The sequence below is a fragment of the Bison bison genome, unplaced genomic scaffold (genome assembly GCF_000754665.1).
Source record: "Bison bison bison isolate TAMUID 2011002044 unplaced genomic scaffold, Bison_UMD1.0 scf7180017864503, whole genome shotgun sequence".
NCBI lineage: Eukaryota > Metazoa > Chordata > Mammalia > Artiodactyla > Bovidae > Bison > Bison bison.
The window spans coordinates 5,436,742-5,461,244 of NW_011495061.1; the positions used below are offsets into that span (position 1 = coordinate 5,436,742).

Genomic DNA, 24,503 nt, shown 5'->3' on the forward strand with positions numbered 1-24,503 from the left:
CTGGTCTGTTTTCAAAATTTTCAGGAGTCCCAGAACCATAGGAGCCCTGAAAATTTTGAAAACAGACCCAGCATATAGTAAAGAGTTTCAGGCATGCCAGCTTCCTTCAGAGCTTGCTACATTTATTTAAAGTATCACTTGGGGACTCAATGGCCAACTTTCCAGGTAGAATTTGATCTGGGACCATTTTCAAACAGATTTAAAAGCAAACAGTCCCAAGTAGATAGTCTCATTGGCTGAGTAGACCCATTTCCAATATCCAGCCTTCCCAGAACCCGCCACGCCAGCCATCTCACAGCACAGCTGAGACAGTGTGTGCTCAGCATACTACTGCCTTTGCTTTGGTCCCCATCACTAGCTTTCAAAGACCTGGTCCCGCTGGTTTCCTCAGGGCCTAAGACCTGATGTAGATCCACTTCCTAGTGTGATGGAGTTGCTGGGGAGAATTTCAACTAGGCTGTGACTGCATTGATGGAAGATCTGTACCCAGTATCTCAGGCTGCAGGATTGGGTCTTTCCTCAGATTCTCCCTTGAGTCTCTCCATTAGCGCAATAATTCCAGTGGGTGAGGAATCTCCCCCTGAGCAAAGCGCCACAGTGCAGATCACAAGCTCCAAAGGTGGATGAACCTGAGTTTGACTCGACCTGACCTGACACTTAGTAGTTATTCAGTTCAGTTCAGTTCAGTCATTCAGTCGTGTCCGACTCTTGGCGACCCCATGAATCACAGCACGCCAGGCCTCCCTGTCCATCACCATCTCCCGGAGTTCACTCAAACTCACGTCCATCGAGTTGGTGATGCCATCCAGCCATCTCATCCTCTGTCGTCCCCTTCTCCTCCTGCCCCTAATCCCTCCCAGCATCAAGATCTTTTCCAATGAGTCAACTCTTCACATGAGGTGGCCAAAGTACTGGAGTTTCAGCTTTAGCATCATTCCTTCCAAAGAACACCCAGGGCTGATCTTCTTTAGAATGGACTGGTTGGATCTCCTTGCAGCCCAAAGGACTCTCAAGAGTCTTCTCCAACACCACAGTTCAAAAGCATCAATTCTTCGGTGCTCAGCTTTCTTCACAGTCCAACTCTCACATCCATACATGACCACAGGAAAAACCATAGCCTTGACTAGATGGACCTTTGTTGGCAAAGTAATGTCTCTGCTTTTCAATATGCTATCTAGGTTGGTCATAACTTTTCTTCCAAGGAGTAAGCATCTTTTAATTTCATGGCTGCAGTCACCATCTACAGTGGTTTTGGAGCCCCAAAAAATAAAAGTCTGACACTGTTTCCCCATCTATTTCCCATGAAGTGATGGGACCAGATGCCATGATCTTTGTTTTCTGAATGTTGAGCTTTAAGCCAACTTTTTCACTCTCCTCTTTCACTTTCATCAAGAGGCTTTTTAGTTCCTCTTCACTTTCTGCCATAAGGGTGGTTATCATCTGCATATCTGAGGTTATTGATATTTCTCCTGGCAATCTTGATTCCAGCTTATGCTTCTTCCAGCCCATCCTTACATAATCACAATTCCCAGGTTTTTCATCTGTAAAATGGGGATAATACCTATGTTAGAGGGTTGCTGTGAAGTTTTCTAGAAAAGATAACACAGGCATAAATACTCCATATAGCCTCTGCCAACCAGAAGATGCTTGATAAACATGATCTGCACCTCAAAACTTGAGGAATAGAAAGGGGCAGTGTCACAACTGGAAAAAGTTTTCCTTTCAGACAAGAGCCATGGATATTTTTGTGGACCCATTGCTTATCATCTGTTAAATAAGTATTCACTTAAGCCCTCAACCGGTGTCAGGTTCTGTGTTGGACGTGGCATTGCAGAGATGCAAGGCACAGTTCAGCTGAATGAGAAGATGCCCACTTCATGCCCTCCCCCTGTGCTGAGCCCCAGTGCAAACATGCAGGCCTGGGGAGGCTCCACTGAGGGATTAGAGTTGAAAATCAGCTGGTAAGACCCTGAGCTCAGGCATAGTCCTGCTTCCATTCAACACGGCAACTGCTTGGATGTGCCCAACAACCAGGAGGAATAGATTTATGGAAATGGACTCATCCCCATGCCACGTGGCCCCGTGTGTCTGGAGGCGTTGAAGCTAAGGGCCTATTTAATTCTTCAGCCTCTGTCCATCTCCCCTGCTAACCCTCTACCTATTCCCATATGTGACATTTGAAAATCACAGATTGGCAGAAGTAGGATAAGCCTTTTAGCAAGTCTGTAATCCTACTCTGCTTGATAAAGTGGAGGTGCTAAAAGCTCTTTCCAAAGAATGAGACTCCCAAAGCCTGGCTTCTCAAATTAAGGATCAGAAATCTAAGTTCAGGTATTGGGTATCTCACTGGACTTGCCCGAACTAGGTGACATCTCTGCTTTTCATCAGTCAGCTCATTTGGGTGCCATTTGTTTAGTCCTTCAGAAAACACTTACTGAGCAACTGATATCCACCAGTCCTTGTGCACTGAGAACCTCCCAGAGTTATTGCTCCTTTGCCTAAAGAGTCTTTCCTTCACATTCCTACAACACTGTATTATTATCTGCCCTTCAATAGAATATGAGTTCCTTGAAGGCAAGGGCCTGGTCTTTTCATCTCAGTGCCCTAAATACCATAAGGCCTGGTACATGAAAGTCAGTAACTACCATATGAACCAACAAATAGCCCACAGCAGAGAATCCTAAAACCTCCAAGTAGCAGAGGAAGCTTATTCCACTCTGACCCACAAATGCAAATATGGAAGGTAACAACAGCCTGGCCAGACCATAGGACATACTAAATAATGAAGATGCAGCATATTCAAGAAATGGCCTGACTCCAAATCAAGCATATTCACATCTAACAGATTTTTCCACTTCAGTTTCACAAGTTCTAAATAATAGCATTTTTTTCACATTTCTTGGTCTCTTACTATATCCGAGGCATATAGTACAGAATGTTTTCTTTTCTGTTCTCACTTACTCTTCATAACAACCCTATAAATTAATTACAATTAGCATCTCCATTTTACAGGCAGGAAAACTTACCAAACTATGCAACTATTAAGTGGCAGGTAGATTAGGACTTGGGTCTTCCCAGGTGACTCAATGGTAAAGAATCCACCTGCCAATGTAGGAGACACAAGAGATGTGGGTTCGAAGATCCTCTGGAGAAAGAAATGACAACTCACTCCAGTACTCTTGCCTGGAAAATTCCATGGACAGAGAAGCCTGTCAGGTTGCAACCCATGGGGTCGCAAAAAGTGGGACACGATGGAGCAACTGAACACACACGCAGACTAGAACTCACACTAAGATGCCCAGATATACTGACACCAAAGCTTATATTTTCATTCTTCCTTGTACTTAGAATAACTTGGCAACAAACACCATGATTCTAATAATTGTCATTAGTATGAATTTAGTTTTGTAACTTTTGTTATTGCTGTTCAGTTGCTCGGTCATGTCCAACTCTTTGAAACCCCACGGACTGCATGCCAGGCTTCCCTGTCCTTCACCATCTCCTGAAGCTTGCTCAAACTCATGTCCATTGAGTTGGTGATGTGATCTATCTATCTCATCTTCTGTCATCCCCTTCTCCTCCTGTCTTCAATCTTTCCTAGCATCAGGGTTTTTTCTAATGAATCAGCACTTCTCATCAGGTGGCCAAAGTATTAGAGCATTCAGTTTCAGCATCAGTCCTTTCAATGAATATTCAAGGCTGATTTCCTTTAGGATTGACTGGTTTGATCTCCTTGCTGTCCAGGGACTCAAGAGTCTTCTTCAACACCACAGTTCAAAAGCATCAATTCTTCGGCACTTAGCCTTCTTTACAATCCAGCTCTTACATCCATACATGACTACTAGAAAAACCATAGCTTTGACTATACAGACCTTTGTCAGCAAAGTAATGTCTCTGCTTTTTAATAAGTTGTCTAGGTTTGTCATAGCTTTTCTTCCAAGGAGCAAGCATCTTTTAATTTCATGGCTGCAGTCACCATCTGCAGTGATTTTGGAGCCCAAGAAAATGAAGTCTGTCACTTGTTTCCACTGTTTCCCCATCTATTTGCCATGAACTGATGGGGCCAGATGCCATGATCTTAGTTTTTGAATGTTTCTGATTTTAGAGTCAAACAGTCTTGAGATATGTATAATTAGTTCATGGTAGAAATCTTAAGTGAGACCAAAGACCTAAACATGAGAGTTAAAACTATAAAGCTCTTGGAAGAAAACATAGGAGGGAAGTTTTACGACAATAATTTCCTGGGTATGACACCAAAAGCACAGATGACAAAAGACAGGTACATGGGACTTTAAAATTTTAAACTTTCAATGTGTTGATAGCACACTATCAACAAAACAAAAAGGCAACCCGTGGAAAGGGAGAAAATATTTGCAAGTCATTTATCTGATAAGGGTCTAGTGTCCAGAATATATAAAGCTGTCATACAACTCAACAAAATACTGATTTAAAAATGGGCAAAACTTGAAACTAACAACATTGTAAATCAGTTATGCTCCAATAAAATAATTAATTTTTTTAAAAAACACAAAACTGAAACTCTATATCATTAAACTATTCTCCATCCCCTCCTCCCTGCACCCTTGGCAATCCCCATACTATCTTTGTAAATTTAGCTACTTTACGTACGTCGTGTAAGCAGAATCATAGAATATTTGTCTTTTTGTGACTGGCTTATTTAATATAATGTTCTTAAAGGTCATTCATGTTGTAGCATTTGTCAGAATTTCCTTCCTTATTAAGGCTGAATATTTCATTTCATGTAGATACCACATTTGTTTATCCATTCATCTGTCTAGGGACACGTAGGTTCCTTCCACATTTGGTTGTTGCAAAGAATGCTGCTATGAACACGGGCACAAAAATATCTCTTCTAGTCCCTGTTTTTAACTCCAGAAGTGGAATTGCTGGTAATTCTATTTTAAAATTTTTTGAGGAACCACAATACTGTTTTCCAAGGAATCTGCACCATCTTATATTCCCACCAACAGTGCACAGGATTGCAATTTCTCCACATCCTCACAAACACTTGTTATTTCTGTTCTTTATTTTAATAGCAGCCATGCTAAAAAATGTAAGGTCATATCTCATCATGGTTTTGACTTGTATTTCCCTAAATATTAGTGATATTTGGAGAATGTCTATTCAAGTTCTTTGCCCATTTTTACATTGGTGAGTTGTACGAGCTCTTTACATATTCTGGATAATAATGCAACAGTGCTGGAACTTTTAAGACATATTTGATTCTCCATTTTTATAAATTTAACTTACTGTATTTCCAAGAGTTAAGTTCTTTAGAATGTTTATTTGCTAGACAATTGAATTATTTTTTAAAAAATTAATTTATAAAAGCAAATATTAGCTGTAAATATGTTCAAATATTAATGAAAGGTCCTTTTAAAGTGACTGTTAAATTTTCTATATTAATAAATAGAATAAGATTTGTAAGTTAAAATTAAAAGCTTAGGGGAGAACTAAGTTTAAGTGGTTAAGTTTAAAAATCACATATTAATTAAAAAAATCTAAGTAGACCATATCTTTTCTGTACTTCAAACTCTCAACAGAGAACTAACAGAGGTTAGGTAGCTTGTCCAAGGTTTAAAAATCTCAAAATTCAGATCTCAAAGTACCTGCAATGGTCTAATGCCTCAGATAACCTAGACCTGTGCTACAAATCACTTTTAAAATACTGCAGACAACAAAACAAACAAAAATGATGATGTTTTTAAATGCTGTCAACTGATTTGGCTTTTTCATCGCACAAGTTCATTCAGCAGACACTCAATGCACCAATGCAACATGACTTGTTCTAGAATAATGAAATGAAGGGACCTGGCTGCTGTCTCCAAGGACTTCACAGTTCTCAATGAGATTGTCTCCTAGGAAACCTGACGTTCAGAAGAAAGGCACAAGCTCCTCCCTGCAGTAGGAGGGGGGTTCACCATAGATGGTGAATGGTTCATTAGTCAGTGCAAGTCTGTTCAAAATCTTTTCCTGACTGACCTGAGGGGCCCACCTATTCTTCCCCTGCTTCAGAAGTTTAGTGGGTCAGGACATATCCTCTCCTTCTGGGGAGGCAGCCAAACCCTGAATCAAACTCTCCAGGTTTCTTAGTCTGCCACCAATTTAAGGAAATCCCAACATGAAAAATCCTAGCCTACAAAACAGATCTATTAAGCAGCAAGAGGATTTGCTTTGTCTCACAGATTCCCTAAAGAGTTGCTTTCAGCAATGAGTATCCCATGGGCTTTTAAATTCTGATTCTTTCTACACCTGAAATTCAATTCCTATGAAATGGGAAAAGAGCTGTTTCAGAGATGGAGGTGAACCTCTGGTGCCTTTGTACTTACCATCTGGGACAGTCCCATTGAACCCCAGCAACGTGCTCTAGCTCCTGGATCAAGCACTGGAAGCAATTCTTACAGAGCAAATGCTAACAGGGTAGAAGCCAGGCACCAACACTGTGCAGGTCCTGTTGGCACAACGAGCAGATCAGTGTCGCCTCCATCTGTCTGCTTCTGTTTTTCTGGTGCATTAGTGACTGCCCCATAAAGCTCATGCTTGTATCTGTGCCCACACATGTGCCCAGAACTGGGGCTTTTCCATTAATATTCTCAAGTGTGAAGTAGTGTATAAAGCAAACCAAGCTCTACTCCCTATAAGTGTAGCACAAAGCAGAGTGATTTACTTCTTTGGGAAAAGGGCTGGAAAGGACACAAAAACCAAGGCCTCAGAAGTCCAGGCTATGTCTGTCCCTAGAACTGGAGGCTCACGTCCCGCAACGGGAACAGTCCGAACTCTCACTTGGGCCCAAAAGACAGTCCCAGATTTCTGCCGGGAAGACAAAGCATGGAGGGGTCTGCTAGGTTGTGTGTGTCCTACAGGGTTGGTTTGCCTTCAAAAATGTCCCAGATACTTCTGTGCTTCTCTTATCAATGGACAAGCTTGATCCAACATTTCATTTTGGAAAAGAGAAGGAAATTTACTAAATGCCAAGTTTATGCCAGGTGCTTTATATACTTTATCTCCATCCTCCCAATTACCCTTGGAAATAGGGATTGTATTTTAAAAAATGAAATAAAATCATCAGAGACAGGCTGAGGAAAATGAGGTTCAGAGAATTTGGCTCCTCATGAGTTCTCTCTAACAACTTTTGTAAATTAGTGTTTCATTCTGATGAGCTTTTTAAAGTATAAATACTCTGGGTCATCTATATGTCCACCATGATGGGATTTTAGAGGCAGTGTTAAAAAGTTAGGATCTAGTTCATACCAGTATTACTTTGTCTCAGGATAATGAGAAGAAAAAGGAGCAGATAATATGTAAATGACGGATTCTCGCCACAGGAAGCCCAAATGAAATCACAGCGCATGATGATGAATGTTCCACAGAACCTAGAATACAGAGAGTAGTGGGGAAACTGGACCACCATCATGTGGCACAAGTTTGCTAAACTTAGCCACAACAGGGTGCACCTCACTTAAGCTGAGGTGACAATTTTGCTTAGCAACACATCATGTGCAAATGATATTATTAGTTTGTTTTGGTTTTTTTATCATTTATCAGCTGTTTTAGGTTTTGTAATTATATAAAAGCATAAAGAGTGCACCTAGTTTTATATTTGTACTTATTTATAAAGAAACAAAAACAAAATTCATTTAATTCAAATTCAGAGCTCTGTAATTATGCAAATTTAAGAGAACTGTCACTTCAATTCCAGTCTTTGGGAACCAAGCGCATTAAGGACAGAGGAGGCAGGAGGGGCCAGGCTTCTTGGGAGCCCAGCAAGATGCCACTAAATAAAGTAACGGATGGGCTTTTATCTTGAATTCATTCTGAGGCTCTAAGAGCAGTTACTTTCCAGAGCACAGCCACAGTAGCAGCCCTGATGGAGGTGAGGACAATGTCTCTTAAAAGATTTAAATGTGGATAAGTTTATTTCGCCAGACTTTTGAGAATATCAAACCTTTTAGTCTTAGAACCACTTTACTTACTTTAAGTGTTGAGGACCCCAAAGAAATTTTACTTATGTGGTTATATCTACTGCCATTTACCATATTATAAGTTAAAAGTGAGATAATTTTAAAATATTAATTCATTAAAACACAATAAACCTATTACAAGTCAACATGAATAACATACTTTTCAGGAAAAAATACTTTTAAAAAATAAATTTAGTGAGAAGAGTGACATTGTTTTTGCCTTTTTGCAAACCTCCTAATGTCTGGCTCAGCAGAAGACTTAATAGAAGCTGGCTTTTCCCACACCAGCTTCTTCAGTCAATCTATTACATGTTGTTTTGTTTACAGTATATGAAGAAAATCCAGCCTCAAACAGCTATACAGTTGGAAAAGATAGAAGTATTTTAATAGCCTTATTAGATAATTGTAGATAATCTTCTTTGATAGTACACCAAAATTTAACAAGTGGTAGTGAGTCAGGAGATAGATGGGCCCCAGGCTGGGCAGATGGAGTTCGTCTGCTGTGCACAGATACTCAAAAAGAGCAGGAGGGAGAAGCTAAGCCCTGCCCAATAAGACATAAAAGACTACCTATTCCTCATTCTTGAAGCCAAGGAGACCTTTCTGACTATACATACACAGGAAAGCTCCCTGGAGGTCAAAAGGGAAGGCATCAATTCATAGGAAGTGATGTCAAGCTACCCCATAGGCGTCTTCAGTGGAATCCATCTTGGCTAAGACATGCACGTACACACATCAGAGGACACTGAGATAAGCTAAATATGGACTCAGAATAAGGCAGCGATGACTGGCCAAAGGAAATCCAGAAGAAATGCCTCATAAAAGTGATTTAAACTACCATGAGGGCAAGCTCTCTCTCTGAGCCCACTCATGTGTCTATCCACACGTACCCTTTTGCCTCCTAATAAACACTTTACTCGGAGAAGGCAATGGCAACTCACTCCAGTACTCTTGCCTGGAAAATCCCATGAACGGAGGAGCCTCATAGACTGAAGTCCATGGGGTCACTAAGAGTTGGACACGACTGAGCAACTTCACTTTTCATTTTTCACTTTCATGCATTGGAGAAGGAAATGGCAAGCCACTCCAGTGTTCTTGCCTGGAGAATCCCAGGGACAGCGGAGCCTGATGGGCTGCCGTCTATGGGGTCGCACAGAGTCAGACATGACTGAAGCGACTTAGCAGCAGCAACAAACACTTTACTTGCTTCACTACTTTCCATCTCTATATGGAATTCATTTCTACACAACTGACTGGCTAGAACCTTATCACTGACCACTGGTCCCTGGTGGTCTAATGGTAGGATTCAGTGATCTCACTGACGTAGCCTGACTTCAATCTCTGGCCAGGAATGGAAGTCCTGCTTCAAGCTACTGTAGGCAGAGGCTATCCAAGAGCAGTAGTTTCTTCAAGGTTGGTGGAATCTGATACTCCATCAGTGAACTTTTCTTATTCTGTTACATTACCATCCACCGGTCTGCTTTAACACTTTGAAACACTCTTTAACCCAGGCATAATTTTTATAACACCAAGCACTGACTTGGAAAATACCGATTCAATGATTAATGCAAATATTCCAAATATTGACATATTTCATTACAGAAAAAAAGTCACTCTTTAATATCACCTCTAATTGCATCAGAAAATTCTGTAAATGTTATGAAGTTGTCAAATTCACAGAGGCAGCTGTAACTTTACCAGAATTCTAATTTTTGCTTGCAAGCCCAAATTTTATCGTTGGCAACAAATAAAGTGTTTTCTTTCTTGAAGTGATAGGCTCTCTTCATTTTTAAAGAAAATATCTGCCAAATTCCCAAGCCTGAATAATCAGTTTGTCTGTCAGTTGTTCAAATAAAACTAGTATTCTACAAAATAATAATAAAGCTAGTGCAGCATGCAAGTCAAATAGGGATACAACTACAGTTCCTCACTTTGATAAACAGCAGAAGTGCTTTATGCATACTTATTTCTTCACACAGAATATTAAAGAAACTTGTATTCAAGGATTGAACGTTAATAAACATGGACATTCTTCAGCGAAACTGGCTCTTCTCTTTTTATCATCTTTTCTTTTACAAGCAAATGCCTGGCTGTGAAGAATACACATACCAGCAGTTTTACACACCATCTTTGACTTTGGCTTTGGCACCATCAGTGCAAATGTCAACCCAGTAAAAAGGCCAAATAACATCTTAGTATTACTATGAAAATTGTTTCGACCTTGTGGAACCCCTGAAAGGGTCTCAGGGACCCCCTCCATGGGCCTTTAGACTACACTTTGAGAACAGTTGCAATAGACTCTGAATGACCATTCTGGGTATCTGAGGAAGTGGCATGGCTTTCCAAACCAGTGGGCACAACTCAGGGTAAGAATATAAAGTAGTAAGTATTTGATTTCTGTCTTAGAAGAGCAATTGAATTAACTCTGTGAGGGTAAGGTTAAATTAAAGGCACAGCAATGAGTCTCTGGTTTCCCAGGTGGCACAATAGTAAAGAATCCACCTGCCAATGCGGGAGACACAGTAGACGTGAGTTCTACCCCTGGATCGTGAAGATCCCCTGAAGTACAAAATGGTATTCGTGCTTGCAGTATTCTTGCCTGGAAAATTCCATGGAGAGAGGAGCCTGGCGGGCTACAGTTTATGGGACTGCAAAGAGTCAGACATGACTGAGCATGCACATGCAATGAGTCTCTGATTTGAAGATAAGCAAGGGAAGGCCAAATGATCCCGTTTCTATCCCCTTCTTCCTTTTCACAATTATTTAGCTCTTCTCTCTCCCCACTATATTCCCTGACCTGGGAAAGTTAAGGGGCTTGCTTGGCAGAACGTACTTAAGCCAGGGGTAGCCAATTCAAATGCCTCCAGGGGTTAGTCATATAAACAGTAAAGAGCCTCACCTAAAAGAATGTGGGTCCAGTGTTGCCAAGTCTTAGTTTTTTCAAAACACCAGAAAGCCAAATTTAAAAAAAAATTTTAAATGTTGGCAACCAACTAAATTAAAAAAAAATCATAACAGCATGAGTCAAACAAAGTATACCAGCCATCAGCTTATGACCTCCACTTTAAGTCATGAAGCGACTTGAACTAAATTAAAGTGAAAGATGGCAAGACAGAAGGGAAACCTCACGTATGTTACCTTGCTTACAAACCATCTCCCTTAAGATCCCACTCCCAGAGGTGAGAGAAGGGAGAGATTAACTGGGTTTCTGTAACCTGGCCAAGGAATAACAGAGCAAGTCACTCTGTACCATACTGGGAGTTAGAATTTCAAAGATTGTTTGCATGGGTAGTACAGAGCAAATTATCATCAAAATAGCATACATTTTAGGGGGGGAAATGGGAGGGAGAAATACCAACTAAAGAGAGAGTGCCTATTCTATGCTAGACTGTGTTGAATGTGATACATTATTTATCTGTGTGCTTGCTCACTGCCTGTTTTAGGCACAGTCCTAGGGCAGGACTTTGTCTTTTGTGTTCACCATGGCGCCTTCCCCTCACTGCCTGGCACCCATACATAGTGTCTGAATACACAGCATGTGCCCAATAAGTATTTCTAAAATGAATGAATGAATCACGGTAGTTTTTCATTATACAGACAAGTAATCTAAGATTGAAAGAGAAAATGCTACTTGTTCAAAATCATTCAGCTAGTGAAAACAGGGGTAGGAAATGAACCAAAACTTTTGTGTTCTTTCCATGAATTTTATCATCTAAAATAAAACTCAAGAGCAATTGAATTCGTTGTGCTATTGGATGAACTGCCCTCGAAGATCCTGGCATTCTTCCCTTCACATTTTGCTATTCTGAGTTTAATGGCAGCAGGGTTTTCCATCCTAGCTTCCAACAAAGCTGTTAGGAATGCATTTGCCACACAGAACAATGAGATTTTTTTAAAAATCTATCCAACACAGAAAGGAAGGACTCTTAGTCCTTGAATTATATTTATTTTTACTTTGTAATAAAGAAAACCTTGTGTGGTCCTATGAATTTTCCCCTAAATGCCATATTGTGGGTGTATCAAAAACTACTGATAAAAGCAAAAACAAAATAAAACAAGCAAAAACTCTGAACCTGGTGTAGTTTAAACTGGAAACCACACGTGCTGATGGTGCATATATTGGTACAATCCATTTGGAAAAAATATACATACATATAGCAACATAAAATGAATCATAAAAATGTTCATACCCTATAATACAGTAATCTCACTCCTGGGAATTTATCCTAGACAAGTTATTCAACAGAAGAAGAAAAAAGCCACACATACACCAGTGTTCATTGCATCATTGTCTTCAATAGCAAAGAACACAATGAGAACAATAAGAAAGGAAAAAAAAAAAACACACACGAGAAAATGGCTTAGTAAATTATAGTATGTGCTGAAGATAAACTACTAGCTGTTAAAAATAATAATCATGAATACTGGGTAGTGATACAGAAAAAATGTAATAGTATTAAACCAAAAACAGAATACAAAAAGATTTGTGTACCATGATCATCAGCTTTGCAGACAGCTATGTCTCCATGTGAATAACAACTGAAAGGTAATAATCAGACATGAAAACAGTATTGTAGGGTATTATAATTTGAGATGTTTGTACTTATATTTTTTCAAATTTTTCTTTCATGTATTGTCTTTTCTATGACATGTAAGTTTTAAAATTCTTTCTGAAGTAAATTCGGATCTGAGTTTTTCTCAAATTCTCACTTAGAAAAGACACCCTGACTCGTCCCATCTTAAATTAACAATCCTCTACTTGAAAAAGGAGAAAGAAATGAAAGTGAAGTCGCTCAGTGGTGTCCGACTCTTTGCAACCCCATGAACTGTATGTAGTCTGTCAGGCTCCTCTGCCCATGGAATTTTCCAGGCAAGGATATTGGAGTGGATTGCCATTTCCTTCTCCAGGGGATCTTCCCAACCCAGGAATCGAACCTGGGTCTCCTGCACTGCAGGCAGACTCTTTATCACCTGAGCCACCAGTGAAGCCCCACTTGAAAAAGGAGAGCAACATATTTCCAAATGTACGACTCTGAAGATGGAGAGCAAGAAAGCAAGGCTGAATGCACCCAGGCTGTTGTTGCTGTCTGAAGAATCACTGATGAAATCAGGAACCCAGAGAGGAAAGGAAGAGAAAGGGACCACCAGGGTCTTCTTCAGGTGGCAGTGTGTTCACAAGGCCACCTGGAGAGAGGGCTAAGGGAGGAGTAAGAAGGTCAGCACTGCAAATACCTGCCTCACCAGGCTGCTGCCCAGCACTGTCTCCCTTCTGCTCATTTCGCAGGCATTTTCTGAGGCCCTGACTCTCTGAGGAGAGTCCACATGTCTGAGATGTCACAGGCCATGCTCTACTTCAGAAGAGAAGTCACAGAGAAAGAGGCCTCTCAGGGGTCATGTCCACGATCATGCCCCCTGTGCCTGGTGACATGAGGTCACCCAGTACCTCATGTCTAGCATCTACTTAACTTTGCATATACAGAATTTAGCTTTGTTAGCTCTCTCAGCGGAGAAGGCAATGGCACCCCACTCCAGTACTCTTGCTTGTAAAATCCCATGGACGGAGGAGCCTGTTAGGCTGCAATCCATGGGGTCGCTAAGAGTCAGACACGACTGAGCGACTTCACTTTCACTTTTCACTTTCATGCATTGGAGAAGGAAATGGCAACCCACTCCAGTGTTCTTGCCTGGAGAATCCCAGGGACGGGGGAGCCTGGTGGGCTGCCGTCTATGGGGTCACACAGAGTCGGACATGACTGAAGTGACTTAGCATAGCATAGGATAGCTCTCTCAGAGCTGGCTGACCCAGGGAAACTGACCCACGCTGACAAACCCCACGGGAGCCTTATGTTAAAGTTACATGATTTCCTTGGGAAGAAGAGGGAGCTGGCTAGAAAACCAAAAGCAGACAACTGTCCAGGGCACTCTCCCTACCCTGGAGATCAAACTATCAACAGGAAGAATGTCAGGTGAACACAGAACCCAACTTCAGTGCTGGACCGCTCAAGAAGGCCTTCCATTCAGATGGGTGGCCTGAGGGATAAGATGTAGCCCATTTGTAACCAAGAAACCTGACACAACTGTCCAGAAGCAGTGTCCCACCAACCACTCTACCTCCACGCCCTGGGCTATCTTGGTCCTTGCTCCAGTTCCTATTTACTAGATACTTGAAGGTAACCTTTCATTCCCCAAACTCTGCCCAGCTTACCTCCATTCACAGACCATCTTACCAAGGGTCGTTTCCAGGTACTTGTGCACTTACAGGCCACTTTTGATGTCAAATAGAGGATGATGTCTCTTATGCCTTGCCCCCAACTCTCAAAGCTCTTTCTGCTGGTACAGACAGTATGTGAATAAGGATTGAAGGAGTGATGAAGACCATAATGTCGTGAGGTCAGAGGGAGTGATTACTGAGGTAAAAGCAGGAGATCCGAAGAAAAAAACCTAAGGCTAGGTCTAGGCTCTGATTGGCAGCTGCTCTGTAGCCTCTGACAAATCAGTAAATCTTCTGTGTCTCAACTCTCTCATTCATACAAGGGGGCTAATAGAGCTGCCCACGCAGGCAGACAGACATATTTTGTAAACTGCAAGGTGTATTTGGCTATTCTTACTGTGGACTGGATAATTCTTGAAGAAGCAGAATGTAAGGTAGGACTTCAAGGTTGAAGAAACTTCAGGGCATCTGGTTAGGAAAAAGATAAGTACTCCGGGCATGAGAAATGACACTAGCACAGGAAAAAAGGTAGAAGGGCTGTACTAAGTTTGGCTGCAGCGAAAGCTTGTGTAGGGAAAAAGCTCAGGTTAGTCTGGAAAGGCAAGTGGGCGGTGTTCTGTAGCTAACAGGGAGTTCTGTTCCAAACTTTTTTATGAAGTGAAGGGATGAGTCATTTTGGAAAGATTAACCTGACAGAGGTGTGAAGGACGGAGGGATTGGAGGAGGTTTAGAATGCAGACAGGATGATCACAAGAGGGTGCTGAACTCCAGATAAGAGATATGATAAGGGTGTTAATGAAAGCTGTGCTTTTTAGCACAAAGGCTAAAAAAGGAGGCTAGGTATAGAAAAAACGACATGATGACAATGTATTAGAGGAAAAAAATGTTTGGGGACAATTTTCAAGTCTCCCTGACATCACTATATAGGTTGCCAAGCCTGCGAACCAAGATATAGAATAAGGAAGGCACCAGTGAGCTGGAAGGGTCAAGTCTTTGGATTTGTCTATCTAGTTTATCTTAGAATGGCTGAGACACTAACCAGAAATTAACCATAAGTGAATGATTGTGGAGCTCAGCAACAGAGATGTGAATTGAAGCCACTCAAGACGAGTTCACCCAAGAAGACTGTGTACTATGAAAAGAGGGGGACAGGCAGAAGGCTGAAGAACACCAATATTTAAATGGTGGACAAAGTTAGAAGAACCTGAAGGGAAGACGGAGGAAGGCAAGAGATGAGCTAGAAAAAGAAGTCAAATGGGTAAAGTAAAACAGAAAAAACAAGTGATATGAGGAAGGGGCCATTCAGTTTGGTGTTTGGTGAATTGATGACATTGCTAAGAGCAATTTCATTGAAATAATGGGGCTGAGAGCCAGATGGCAGTGGATTGAACAATGAATGGGAAGCTAGCATTAACAGGATTTGTTGACTATTCTTTTGGGGAGCCTGGCTGAAAAGGAAAGAGGAGAGGTAATAAACAGAAACGGAGAATTTAGGATACTTTAGCTAAACTGTATTTTAGCTGAAGGGAACAAGGAACAGAAAATTCGCACACACAGCCCACACTAGTTAACTGAGGAAGGTGATCCCGAACACAGGTTAAGACTTAAAACGGGAAGACGCCTCTTCCACTTTAATCTACAAAGGGAGGTGAGGGCAGGTGCATTCATTCACTTAAGGACCATTTGTTGAACGTGTACTTCCTGCCGGGAGCTAGGAGTGCACGGGTAAAAGAAAACAATCCTCCAGCCTTTAAGGACTTTGGTATGGTAGGAAAGATAAATATGGACCAACAAGTACAAGAGTTTTGTGGTAGATTTTAAGGTAGCACAGTGGGGAGAAGTAAGCAACAATAACTGAATGAGTCAGAGAAGTTCTACAAGAGAAGACTCTTGCACAGTCCAGATCGAGGAGCGGTTCTCTGGTCCAGAAGACGAGGTCATGCGCATGCCAAGCAGGTTCCAGGGAAAATTAAAATGGACGGGTAGGTTTACAGTCTGGAGAACAAAGGACCCCAAAGCAACCTGGTGTAGAGGTCCCTAAAAGGAGCTTGTTTAAAGTGAAATGCCCAGGACAATGGCACAAGGAGAAAAGAACACCTTGAGCCCACTCAAGAGTGTGGGCCGAGCAACTCCCAGAGGCTGGTAGAGACATCTACGAAGACTTGAAAGGGTGCAGAGAGAGAGACCCGGTGGGCACACTGAGGGTCAAACAGTCCCTCAAAGCAGCCAAGGGACACGCAAGCAACCGCTACCGCCCGGGCCAAGACGACCTCGCTGTGTTCTTACACAGCGAGAAGCGCGGGGTCGCTGAGGTATGGGGCGGTTGGTGAGGAGCTGAGAAACACGGTGGTCCCGGCGGATTTCGGGGCCTTGGCGCTGGGAAAAAAGCCAGGCCCAACAGAGCCACAATCGAATGCACCTTAGGGCGCCAAACCCCGCCTTCCGAGACAGATAGCCTCTGAGCGCGAGCTCCCGCGGGACATCACAGAAACGATACCCCGCCCACTGCAGCCTCCGGAACAGCTCTGTAATTAACAGGGAGCCCACAGGAAAAGGAAAACACCAAGACCCGAAGTCGCGCGAGACCCGCGACGCCAAAGAGGCCCCGCCCGCGACCCTGCCTCCCAGACAGGAAGTGAGGCGATAACTCCGCCCCGGTGCTCGGTAGATCGCGAGACTTCGCGGAGGCATTCCTCTTTCGTCTAGGCCGCCGACATGGTAGGTGGTTCCTGAGGATGGTCCGCGTAGTTGTAGTCTCAACCCGCGAGCTTTACTCACCAGGCACCCCAGCCACCTACTCCCGAGCTTGCCCTGGTCTTCCAAGGCTGCGTATGGCCAGCCGCGGGGCGGAGTGGCCGGCATGGGCCCGGAGCAGGGCGGAGAAACTAGGGCCGCGTGTTCATCCAGGAGCTTAGAGACACGCCGGCCGGGGCGCCCGGGATCTTCCCTGATGAGGCCGCACGGCTTCAGGCGTGGCTGTAACATCAGTTTTGCTGACGGCGCCACAGAGCAAACCCCTTTGCTTGTGGGTCCCTCAAAGACTGGCAAGCTTTGCCCCCTGCCCCGCTTCCCTTCGGCTTTCTCACTAAGTACCTTCTCCCATACAGCCATCCAGACTAAGGAAGACCCGGAAACTTAGGGGCCACGTGAGCCACGGCCACGGCCGCATCGGTAAGTGCTGTTTCCCCATTCTGGTCGGCCTTGGACTATACCTGCCGGCTGCTTGGTTGTCAGTAGCTAGCTAAGTGAAGTGGGTTTGTCAGAACTCATGCGGTCGAGTTGGATTGAACTGGATCATTAGATGTTGGCTTTTTATTTGAGAATCGTCTGTGCTTCGGTTGTAGAGAATTTCACATGAGTTGGGGGGTTGGAAATGGAACGAGACCCAGTATTGAATCGGTTGAAGGCATGAAGTACTGTGTTAGTGTTACGTGGAACTCTGCAAAGTGATATTTATCCCAAGAGTCTTGAAGGTGCAACATTGCTGGAAGAGATATAAAGCCAAGGCCCAGAAGTATGGGGAAATGCTTTTGCTACAATAGTATTGACGGGCTGGAGAAGGCTATTTTAGCCATGTAGCTATGTGTTCCTGCAGGCAAACACCGGAAACACCCGGGAGGCCGAGGTAATGCTGGTGGCATGCATCATCACAGGATCAACTTCGACAAATAGTGAGTGGTTTTCTCACTGTCCTTTTACTGACAATACTAGCTTGGGATTTAGGGGTAGAGGGTAGTTAAGAACGTCTTCAGCGGGAAGCAAGTCTCACTACTCACGAACCTTGTCTGTTGCTGGTTTTTCTCTAGTTTATGTTTGATGTGAACTGAACTTGTCATCACTTGTCGAGGCTAGAGTCACGCTTGGGTATCCACTGTTGCCTTAGTGTGCTAGAGTCCTCGAAGAGTAACTGCTGACCTTATTCACTGGCTGTGGCCCTTATGGCATAGTCAGTCACCAGGTTAGTGACATGCATCAGATTGACTTACACAACCTTTAGATCTATTTATGCGGACAACTTAGCGGGGTGGTATTAAAACTACTTGTTTAGGAGTCCGGTGTGATAGGAGGGCGTAGAAGCTCTCAAGTGACCTGAATTCTAGTCTTAAGATTTGTTTTACTCGACAAGTGGAGTTCCTACTAGGTTGCTCTTCTGCACAGGTGAACAGTGTACACTGTCATGGAGAGCGAGGGACTGAGAAGATGGTAAGCATAGCTCAGTTGGAGTGAGGTAATGAAAATGGTTGCCTTGTTTTCCCAGTCACCCAGGATACTTTGGGAAAGTTGGTATGAGGCATTACCACTTAAAGAGGAACCAGAGTTTCTGCCCGACTGTCAACCTTGATAAATTGTGGACCTTGGTTAGTGAGCAGACACGAGTAAATGCTGCCAAGAACAAGACAGGAGCTGCTCCTATCATTGATGTGGTGCGATCAGTAAGTGACTATTTTTGCCTTTTATGTGCCTTTCAAAATAATGGATAATACACGCCCGGCTACCTACTAGACAGTTCATTCAGTAGAACTTCCACGGGTAGGTCACTGAACAGAACTGAACTCTTGTCAGTTGTGATCATGTAAAACCTTTGAAGAGTGATACTTTACTCCCATTCATTTACTTCATTTTTCACTTGAATTTTTAACTGATCAGATATCTCATTCCTACTGTCAATACCCTGCTTTCTCATCTGAACTTAAGTAGTGATTTACTTTAGCTGGCTCTGGTCTGTTTTACACAAGACTACAATGAGGCACAGCCCTTCACCCTTTATGTTCTAATAAAATACAATCCTAGTATGTTCAGTCGATATTTAAGGCTGAACATTATCTGAAGAGATCCCTCCCTGCACCCCAAAAAGGCATTTTTGTATATTATTAGGAGTCTGGTCCTTGTGTTCCTTACCCTCCATGGATATGGAGGTAGAACCCAGAGGAGACTTTCAGGAAAGTTAAAATTCCCTTTCTCAGCCTGTTGTTTGAGCAGTTCTGATGACCCTGGTTTCTTGGAACATGATTGGAAATGTGATTTTTTTCCTTTTTTGCTTATCAAGTGGTAATTGAATAGGAAAAGGGGGTTTGAGCTCTGCCTGAGACTAGAGTCACATCCCGACAGCTTTTGTCCTGGTGTGCTAGAGTACTCGGATAGAACCTGCTGGTCTTGATTCACTGGCGAGGGCAGTTGGTGCCTCCGTGAGTGCCCAGATCAGAAACATGCCTTCCCTGGCTCCTAGATGGAGTGGATTGACAAGAATCTTTCTTTATACTCTTGGTGACTGCTGTGGTGCATTATAAACTCTTTTCTCTGTTCTTCTAGGGTTACTACAAAGTTCTGGGGAAAGGAAAGCTCCCAAAGCAGCCTGTCATCGTGAAGGCCAAATTCTTCAGCAGAAGAGCTGAGGAGAAGATTAAGGGTGTAGGTGGGGCTTGTGTCCTGGTGGCTTGAAGCCACATGCTGGGAAATTCATTAAATGTTAAGTGCTTTTCTCTTCTGGTTTGAGTGTAGGTTCTTTGGCATTTCTACCTCCCTACCTGTACAGAAACCCACCTAATGGATTCTAGAATAAGGGTATTAGACCCTGAGTTCCTCTGCCAACTCCCCTCAAAGTACAAAGAGGTAACACCAGCACTTATAGGCCTTGGCTGGTTACATAATTTGAGCCTTCTCACTCAGTGAGGATACCTGTTGATGAGGAAACTTTATCTGATTGTTGAAAGGTCTCTTAGAATTGTATGTTCTGAATTTACAGTGAGTGGGAGAATGTGCCCTTAACTGTTCCTTGGAGCTCAGGAAGCAGAAACTCAGTTTTGATGTGGAACCTTTACATACAAGATCTCTGGGTCACATTGGAAACATGGGACAGTAATAGAGTGGTTTGTGTGTGTGCTCAGTCGTGTCCCACATTTAGTGATCCCATGGACTGTGGCCCTCCTCTGTCCGTGGAATTTTCCAGGCAAGAATACTGGAGTGGGTTGCCAGTTCTACTCCAGGAGATCTTTACAACCCAGGGAAGTTACTCATGTCTCTTGCATTGGCAGGTGGATTCTTTACCACTGTACCACCTGGGAACCCCATCCATGGTTTGGATTCTAGAAATCAGTTGTCAGAACTCAAGGATCCTTGTGCATAGGAATCTGAATGTTTAAAGAGATACATCATGAAATGCTAATGATTTTCCTTGTAGTTTGAAGTGTATCTTATAGATAAATTAGGGGGATGCTAAAGGGCTTCCCTGGTGGCTCAGACAATCTGACTGCAATACAGGAGACCAGGTTTGATCCCTGGGTTGGGAAGATCCCCTGTTGGAGGAAATGGCACTTCACTCCAGTATCTTCTCTGGAGAATCCCACGAACAGAGGAGCCTGGCGGGCTACAGCCATAGGGTCACAAAGAGTCAGACACGCCTCAGCAACTAACACTTAAGACCAGAAACCAGAATCAGGTTTTCTAGAGTTTGTATCTCCTGCAAAACCAAGATGACCAATGCTTGTGTGCTGACAGGACCCTCTTAATATTATCGTACATTATAATTTGCTATAGTTTATCACAAGATTTTGAAGGTGTTTTTGACCCATCATAAAACTTGTGGGGTAGAAACGTGACCAAAAGAATAGTTAGGATGGCACTTAAGCTTACTAAAACTGTACTTACAGGTTTAGTCTGGTAGAGGGTTGTTTCTGTATTGCTCTGTGGGGTCATAAATGGGCTGGGAACCATGACTTTCTGTGGGACTAGTGTGTTGTGACAGCCTTTACAGGATATTGGGCATGATCAAGTGTAAAGAAGCACAGTGGAGGAAATGTGATTGATTTATATAATGGAGAGTTAATGGTCAGGAAGGCACTTGGTTGGACAAGCTAGTAACTTACTGACATAACATGTTGGTACTGATGGGGAAAGGTAAAAGTGGGTTTTAATGTCTTTTGGAGTCCTTAAAATATGGAAACTTTGATTTCTACTAGACACTGAAGATAGAGAAAAGTGTAAATAAAGATTCAGGCCGGATTTGAAATTTGGATCTAAACCTGATACCTATGTGACGTCTTAAAGGGTACTGAGCACACATGCACCTACTTTGGGTACTGTGTGGACTAAGTAAAATGGAAAGTATTTACTGAACTTCTGTGCTCAGCTCTTGGTAAGGAACATATAAATGAACTATTACTGTCACCCAAGTGACAAGTAGTTAACCTTGGTGTGATTCAGTCATTGGGAAAGTGATCTAAACACAGGGAAGAGCAAATGTGCATTCAGGAAACCCAATTTGGGAAGGTTAGACAAGTTGGGAGATGAGCCTGGAGTGAACAGGTACTCTGGCCAGGCTGTGACTTAGTTGAGGGGTACAGTGGAAGGTAGGAGGCAGGACCATGAGGATGGAAGACAAGTCGGATTCAGAAGACATAAGGAGATAAGACTTGTGACTGATAGGGGTGGGGCTGGCAGCAAAATCTGTTTGGGGAGGACAGATGTGTCAATAATCTTATGGCTAGCTTCTTTCCCAGTTTCATTGCTAGCATCTTGTAGCATAACTGTCCTGAAACTAGGTGGGATCATGCTCATCCCAGTCCTGTATGGAGGTGCTGCTCCTGTTGGGTATGCTAAATATAAGAATCAGTAGAACAGCCATTCTAAATAGGATTCCTCAAATGCCATGCCATCCCATCTCCAGGCCTGGAGAATACAGCTACTGATGAGTGTGAGTTGCTGTGTGTATCTTGCTCACCATTGTCTATAGTTACAGTAACCAAGCAGGCCCTTTGATTACTAGTAATACTGCCAAAGGAAGTAGTGTGGCTGGTGAAAAAACAAACATGCCCTAGGATAATGAAGAGTGACCTAGTGCTCTCTGCAAGGAGATCCAACCGGTCGATCCTAAAGTAAATCAGTCCTGAATATTCATTGGAAGGACTGATGCTGAAGCTGAAACTCCAGTACTTTGGCCACCTGATGCGAAGAACCAATTGGAAAAGACCTTGATGCTGGGAAAGACTGAAAGCAGAAGGGGATGACAGAGGATGAGATGGTTGGATGGCATCACCATCTCGATGGATATGAGTTTGAGTAGGCTCCGCGAGTTGGTGATGTGTCCAACTCCAGGGAAGCTTGGCATGCTGCATTTCATGGGGTCACAGACTCCGACATGACTGAGCACTCCCACACCTAGAACGAGCACTTAGCTTGTTGCATAGCACCAAAGGCAAACCGTATGTTTTGATTTTAAAGGGAAAGTTGCCAAAACAGATACAAAATATAGCCAATGCATAGGAAAAGTTCCTGGACAAGCCTGCCAAACTTGCATTAGCCTGTCCCATAGGCACAGGCCCATACTACCACTACCCCCAGTGGCCACAAGGTGCACGTTGATGAAGTGCACAGGGAGCAGAGCTTTCTAATCAGATATCCCCCGAACTCGGTGGTCCTCAACCTTTTGCCCTTTAAAATAATTGTGGGAAATGTTACATTAAGAGCTAAATACACCATAATTTACAAAAGTCCTCGTCAAAACCGTAGGATTTAAATTGTCAATTCAGGTAAACATTGCTACTAGCCCAGTAGCAGCCAGCCCGTGGGATGAAAACCAACCAAAGGCGTGCACCACGGGGGGGCGGGGAATACCGCGGTTCTGGCAACTGCAGCCAGGCAGAGTTTGGCGCTCTAGCCGCGGAGATCCGAGCCGCTTCCGCAGTGTGGGAGGTTCTGGTTCCGGCGTCACTTTGACCTCCCACGCCGTGGCCGGAAGTACGTCCAGAGTCGGTTCCACCATTTCCGGTAGTGGGCGGGGCCGGCCTGTGGCGCCGGGCTAGGCGGGAGGTTTAATTCGACCCAGCACGACGTGAGGCGTGGGCTTAAACCTGAGTTCTCCAACACCCTCGCTGCACTCCGGTTCCGCTTTGGCCGTGCAAAATGGGAACTGGGCTTTCTGTGCGCCTTCAAGATGAGAATTCCAGATTTTTTAGAATTTGCCATTAAAAGATGAGTATTCGAGGTTTATTCGGCTAAAAAAAAAGTGGTTGTATGCACACAGGAAAGTTCTGGAGGAAGAATATAGAGATTGCCCCATGAGTTCTGGGAGCTTCAAGTGTATGTTTCATTCTGGTTCTGTTTTGCAGCCCAGTTTTTGTTTGATTTCCACTTAAAGTTGGCTTTAAAAAAATACACTATTTACCTAATCTATAAATCAGTCATTTGGGGAACAAGGTGAATTACAAGGCTATTTGCAAAATAAAGGATGTTATTTTTAACAAAATTTAAACTTGAGTTGTGATGTAATTAGTTTTCTTGGCGTCCTAATTCCACAAACCAGTGTGAACTACAGTTACTTTCCAAGGGCATTCCAAATACTGCCTTTAAAAAGAAGCCCAGCCTTCTCATTTCAACACTGTTCACCAAAGCATGTATGGTAATTTTTACTGAAAAAAGCATTTAGAAAGATGTAATAGCGTAACCTGCTCTGCTCTCAAAGTTACCTGATTACAGGAGAAAACCCAGGGGGCCTTTCTTAACTCCAGAATGGGGGTGGGCTTCAACTTCTGGTAGAAGGTGAACTTCTACCAGATGGTAGAGGAGGCAGCATTGCCCTGTCCCTGAGCAATCTCCCAGAAAGGCACTAAGGACACTTGTTTTCAGTAGTGGTGATACCATCCTCTACAGGGGCATTTTGTAAATGTATGGGAGCATTTGTGGTCACAATCATGTAAAGGAAGCAATCAGAGATGCTTGATGTCATACAATTATAGGTCAAGTTCAGCTCAGTGATCAGTTGTGTCCGACTCTTTGTGACCCTATGAATTGCAGCACGCCAGGCCTCCCTGTCCATCGCCAACTCCCGGAGTTCACCCAAACTTACGTCCATCGAGTCAGTGATGCCATCCAGCCATCTCATCCTCTGTCGTCCCCTTCTCCTCCTGCCCCCAATCCCTCCCAGCATCAGAGTCTTTTCCAATGAGTCAGCTCTTCGCATGAGGTGGCCAAAGTATTGGAGTTTCAGCTTCAGCATCAGTCCTTCCAAAGAACACCCAGGACTAATCTCCTTTAGAATGGACTCATTGGGTCTCCTTGCAGTCCAAGGGACTCTCAAGAGTCTTCTCCAACACCACAGTTCAAAAGCATCAATTCTTCGGTGCTCAGCCTTCTTCACAGTCCAACTCTCACATCCATACATAACCAGTGGAAAAACAACAGCCTTGACTAGATGGACCTTTGTTGGCAAAGTAATGTCTCTGCTTTTGAATATGCCATCTAGGTTGGTCATAACTTTCCTTCCAAGGAGTAAGCGTCTTTTCATTTCATGGCTGCAATCACCATCTGCAGTGATT

The 24,503-nt window shown here is 43.2% G+C and overlaps 2 protein-coding genes and 1 long non-coding RNA gene across 3 annotated transcripts in view; 1 reads left to right on the forward strand and 2 right to left on the reverse strand.

The window, feature by feature from the left end:
* The window catches only part of TRIM66 (tripartite motif containing 66), a 50,724-nt gene extending 44,126 nt beyond the window's left edge, over positions 1–6,598 (reverse strand). Inside the window, 1 exon segment of the mRNA XM_010829374.1 lies at positions 6,351–6,598. Within this exon segment, the coding sequence (XP_010827676.1) occupies positions 6,351–6,559 (209 nt within the window). The 5' untranslated portion in view covers positions 6,560–6,598.
* A 241-nt stretch (positions 6,599–6,839) lies between these two features.
* On the reverse strand, positions 6,840–16,698 carry LOC104980544. The gene is made up of 3 exons (XR_824278.1): positions 16,480–16,698; positions 14,188–14,309; positions 6,840–7,394 (listed from the first exon to the last, which is right to left on the reverse strand). It is a non-coding gene; the product is annotated as an uncharacterized LOC104980544 (long non-coding RNA).
* Positions 16,699–16,819: 121 nt separating this feature from the next.
* RPL27A (ribosomal protein L27a) lies at positions 16,820–19,680 on the forward strand. Its single transcript, XM_010829303.1, has 5 exons — positions 16,820–16,911; positions 17,301–17,364; positions 17,789–17,864; positions 18,452–18,626; positions 19,504–19,680. Exons 1-5 carry the CDS (start codon positions 16,909–16,911, stop codon positions 19,630–19,632), a joined length of 447 nt encoding a protein of 148 aa, XP_010827605.1. The 5' UTR covers positions 16,820–16,908; the 3' UTR covers positions 19,633–19,680.
* The last annotated feature ends 4,823 nt before the right edge of the window (positions 19,681–24,503 follow it).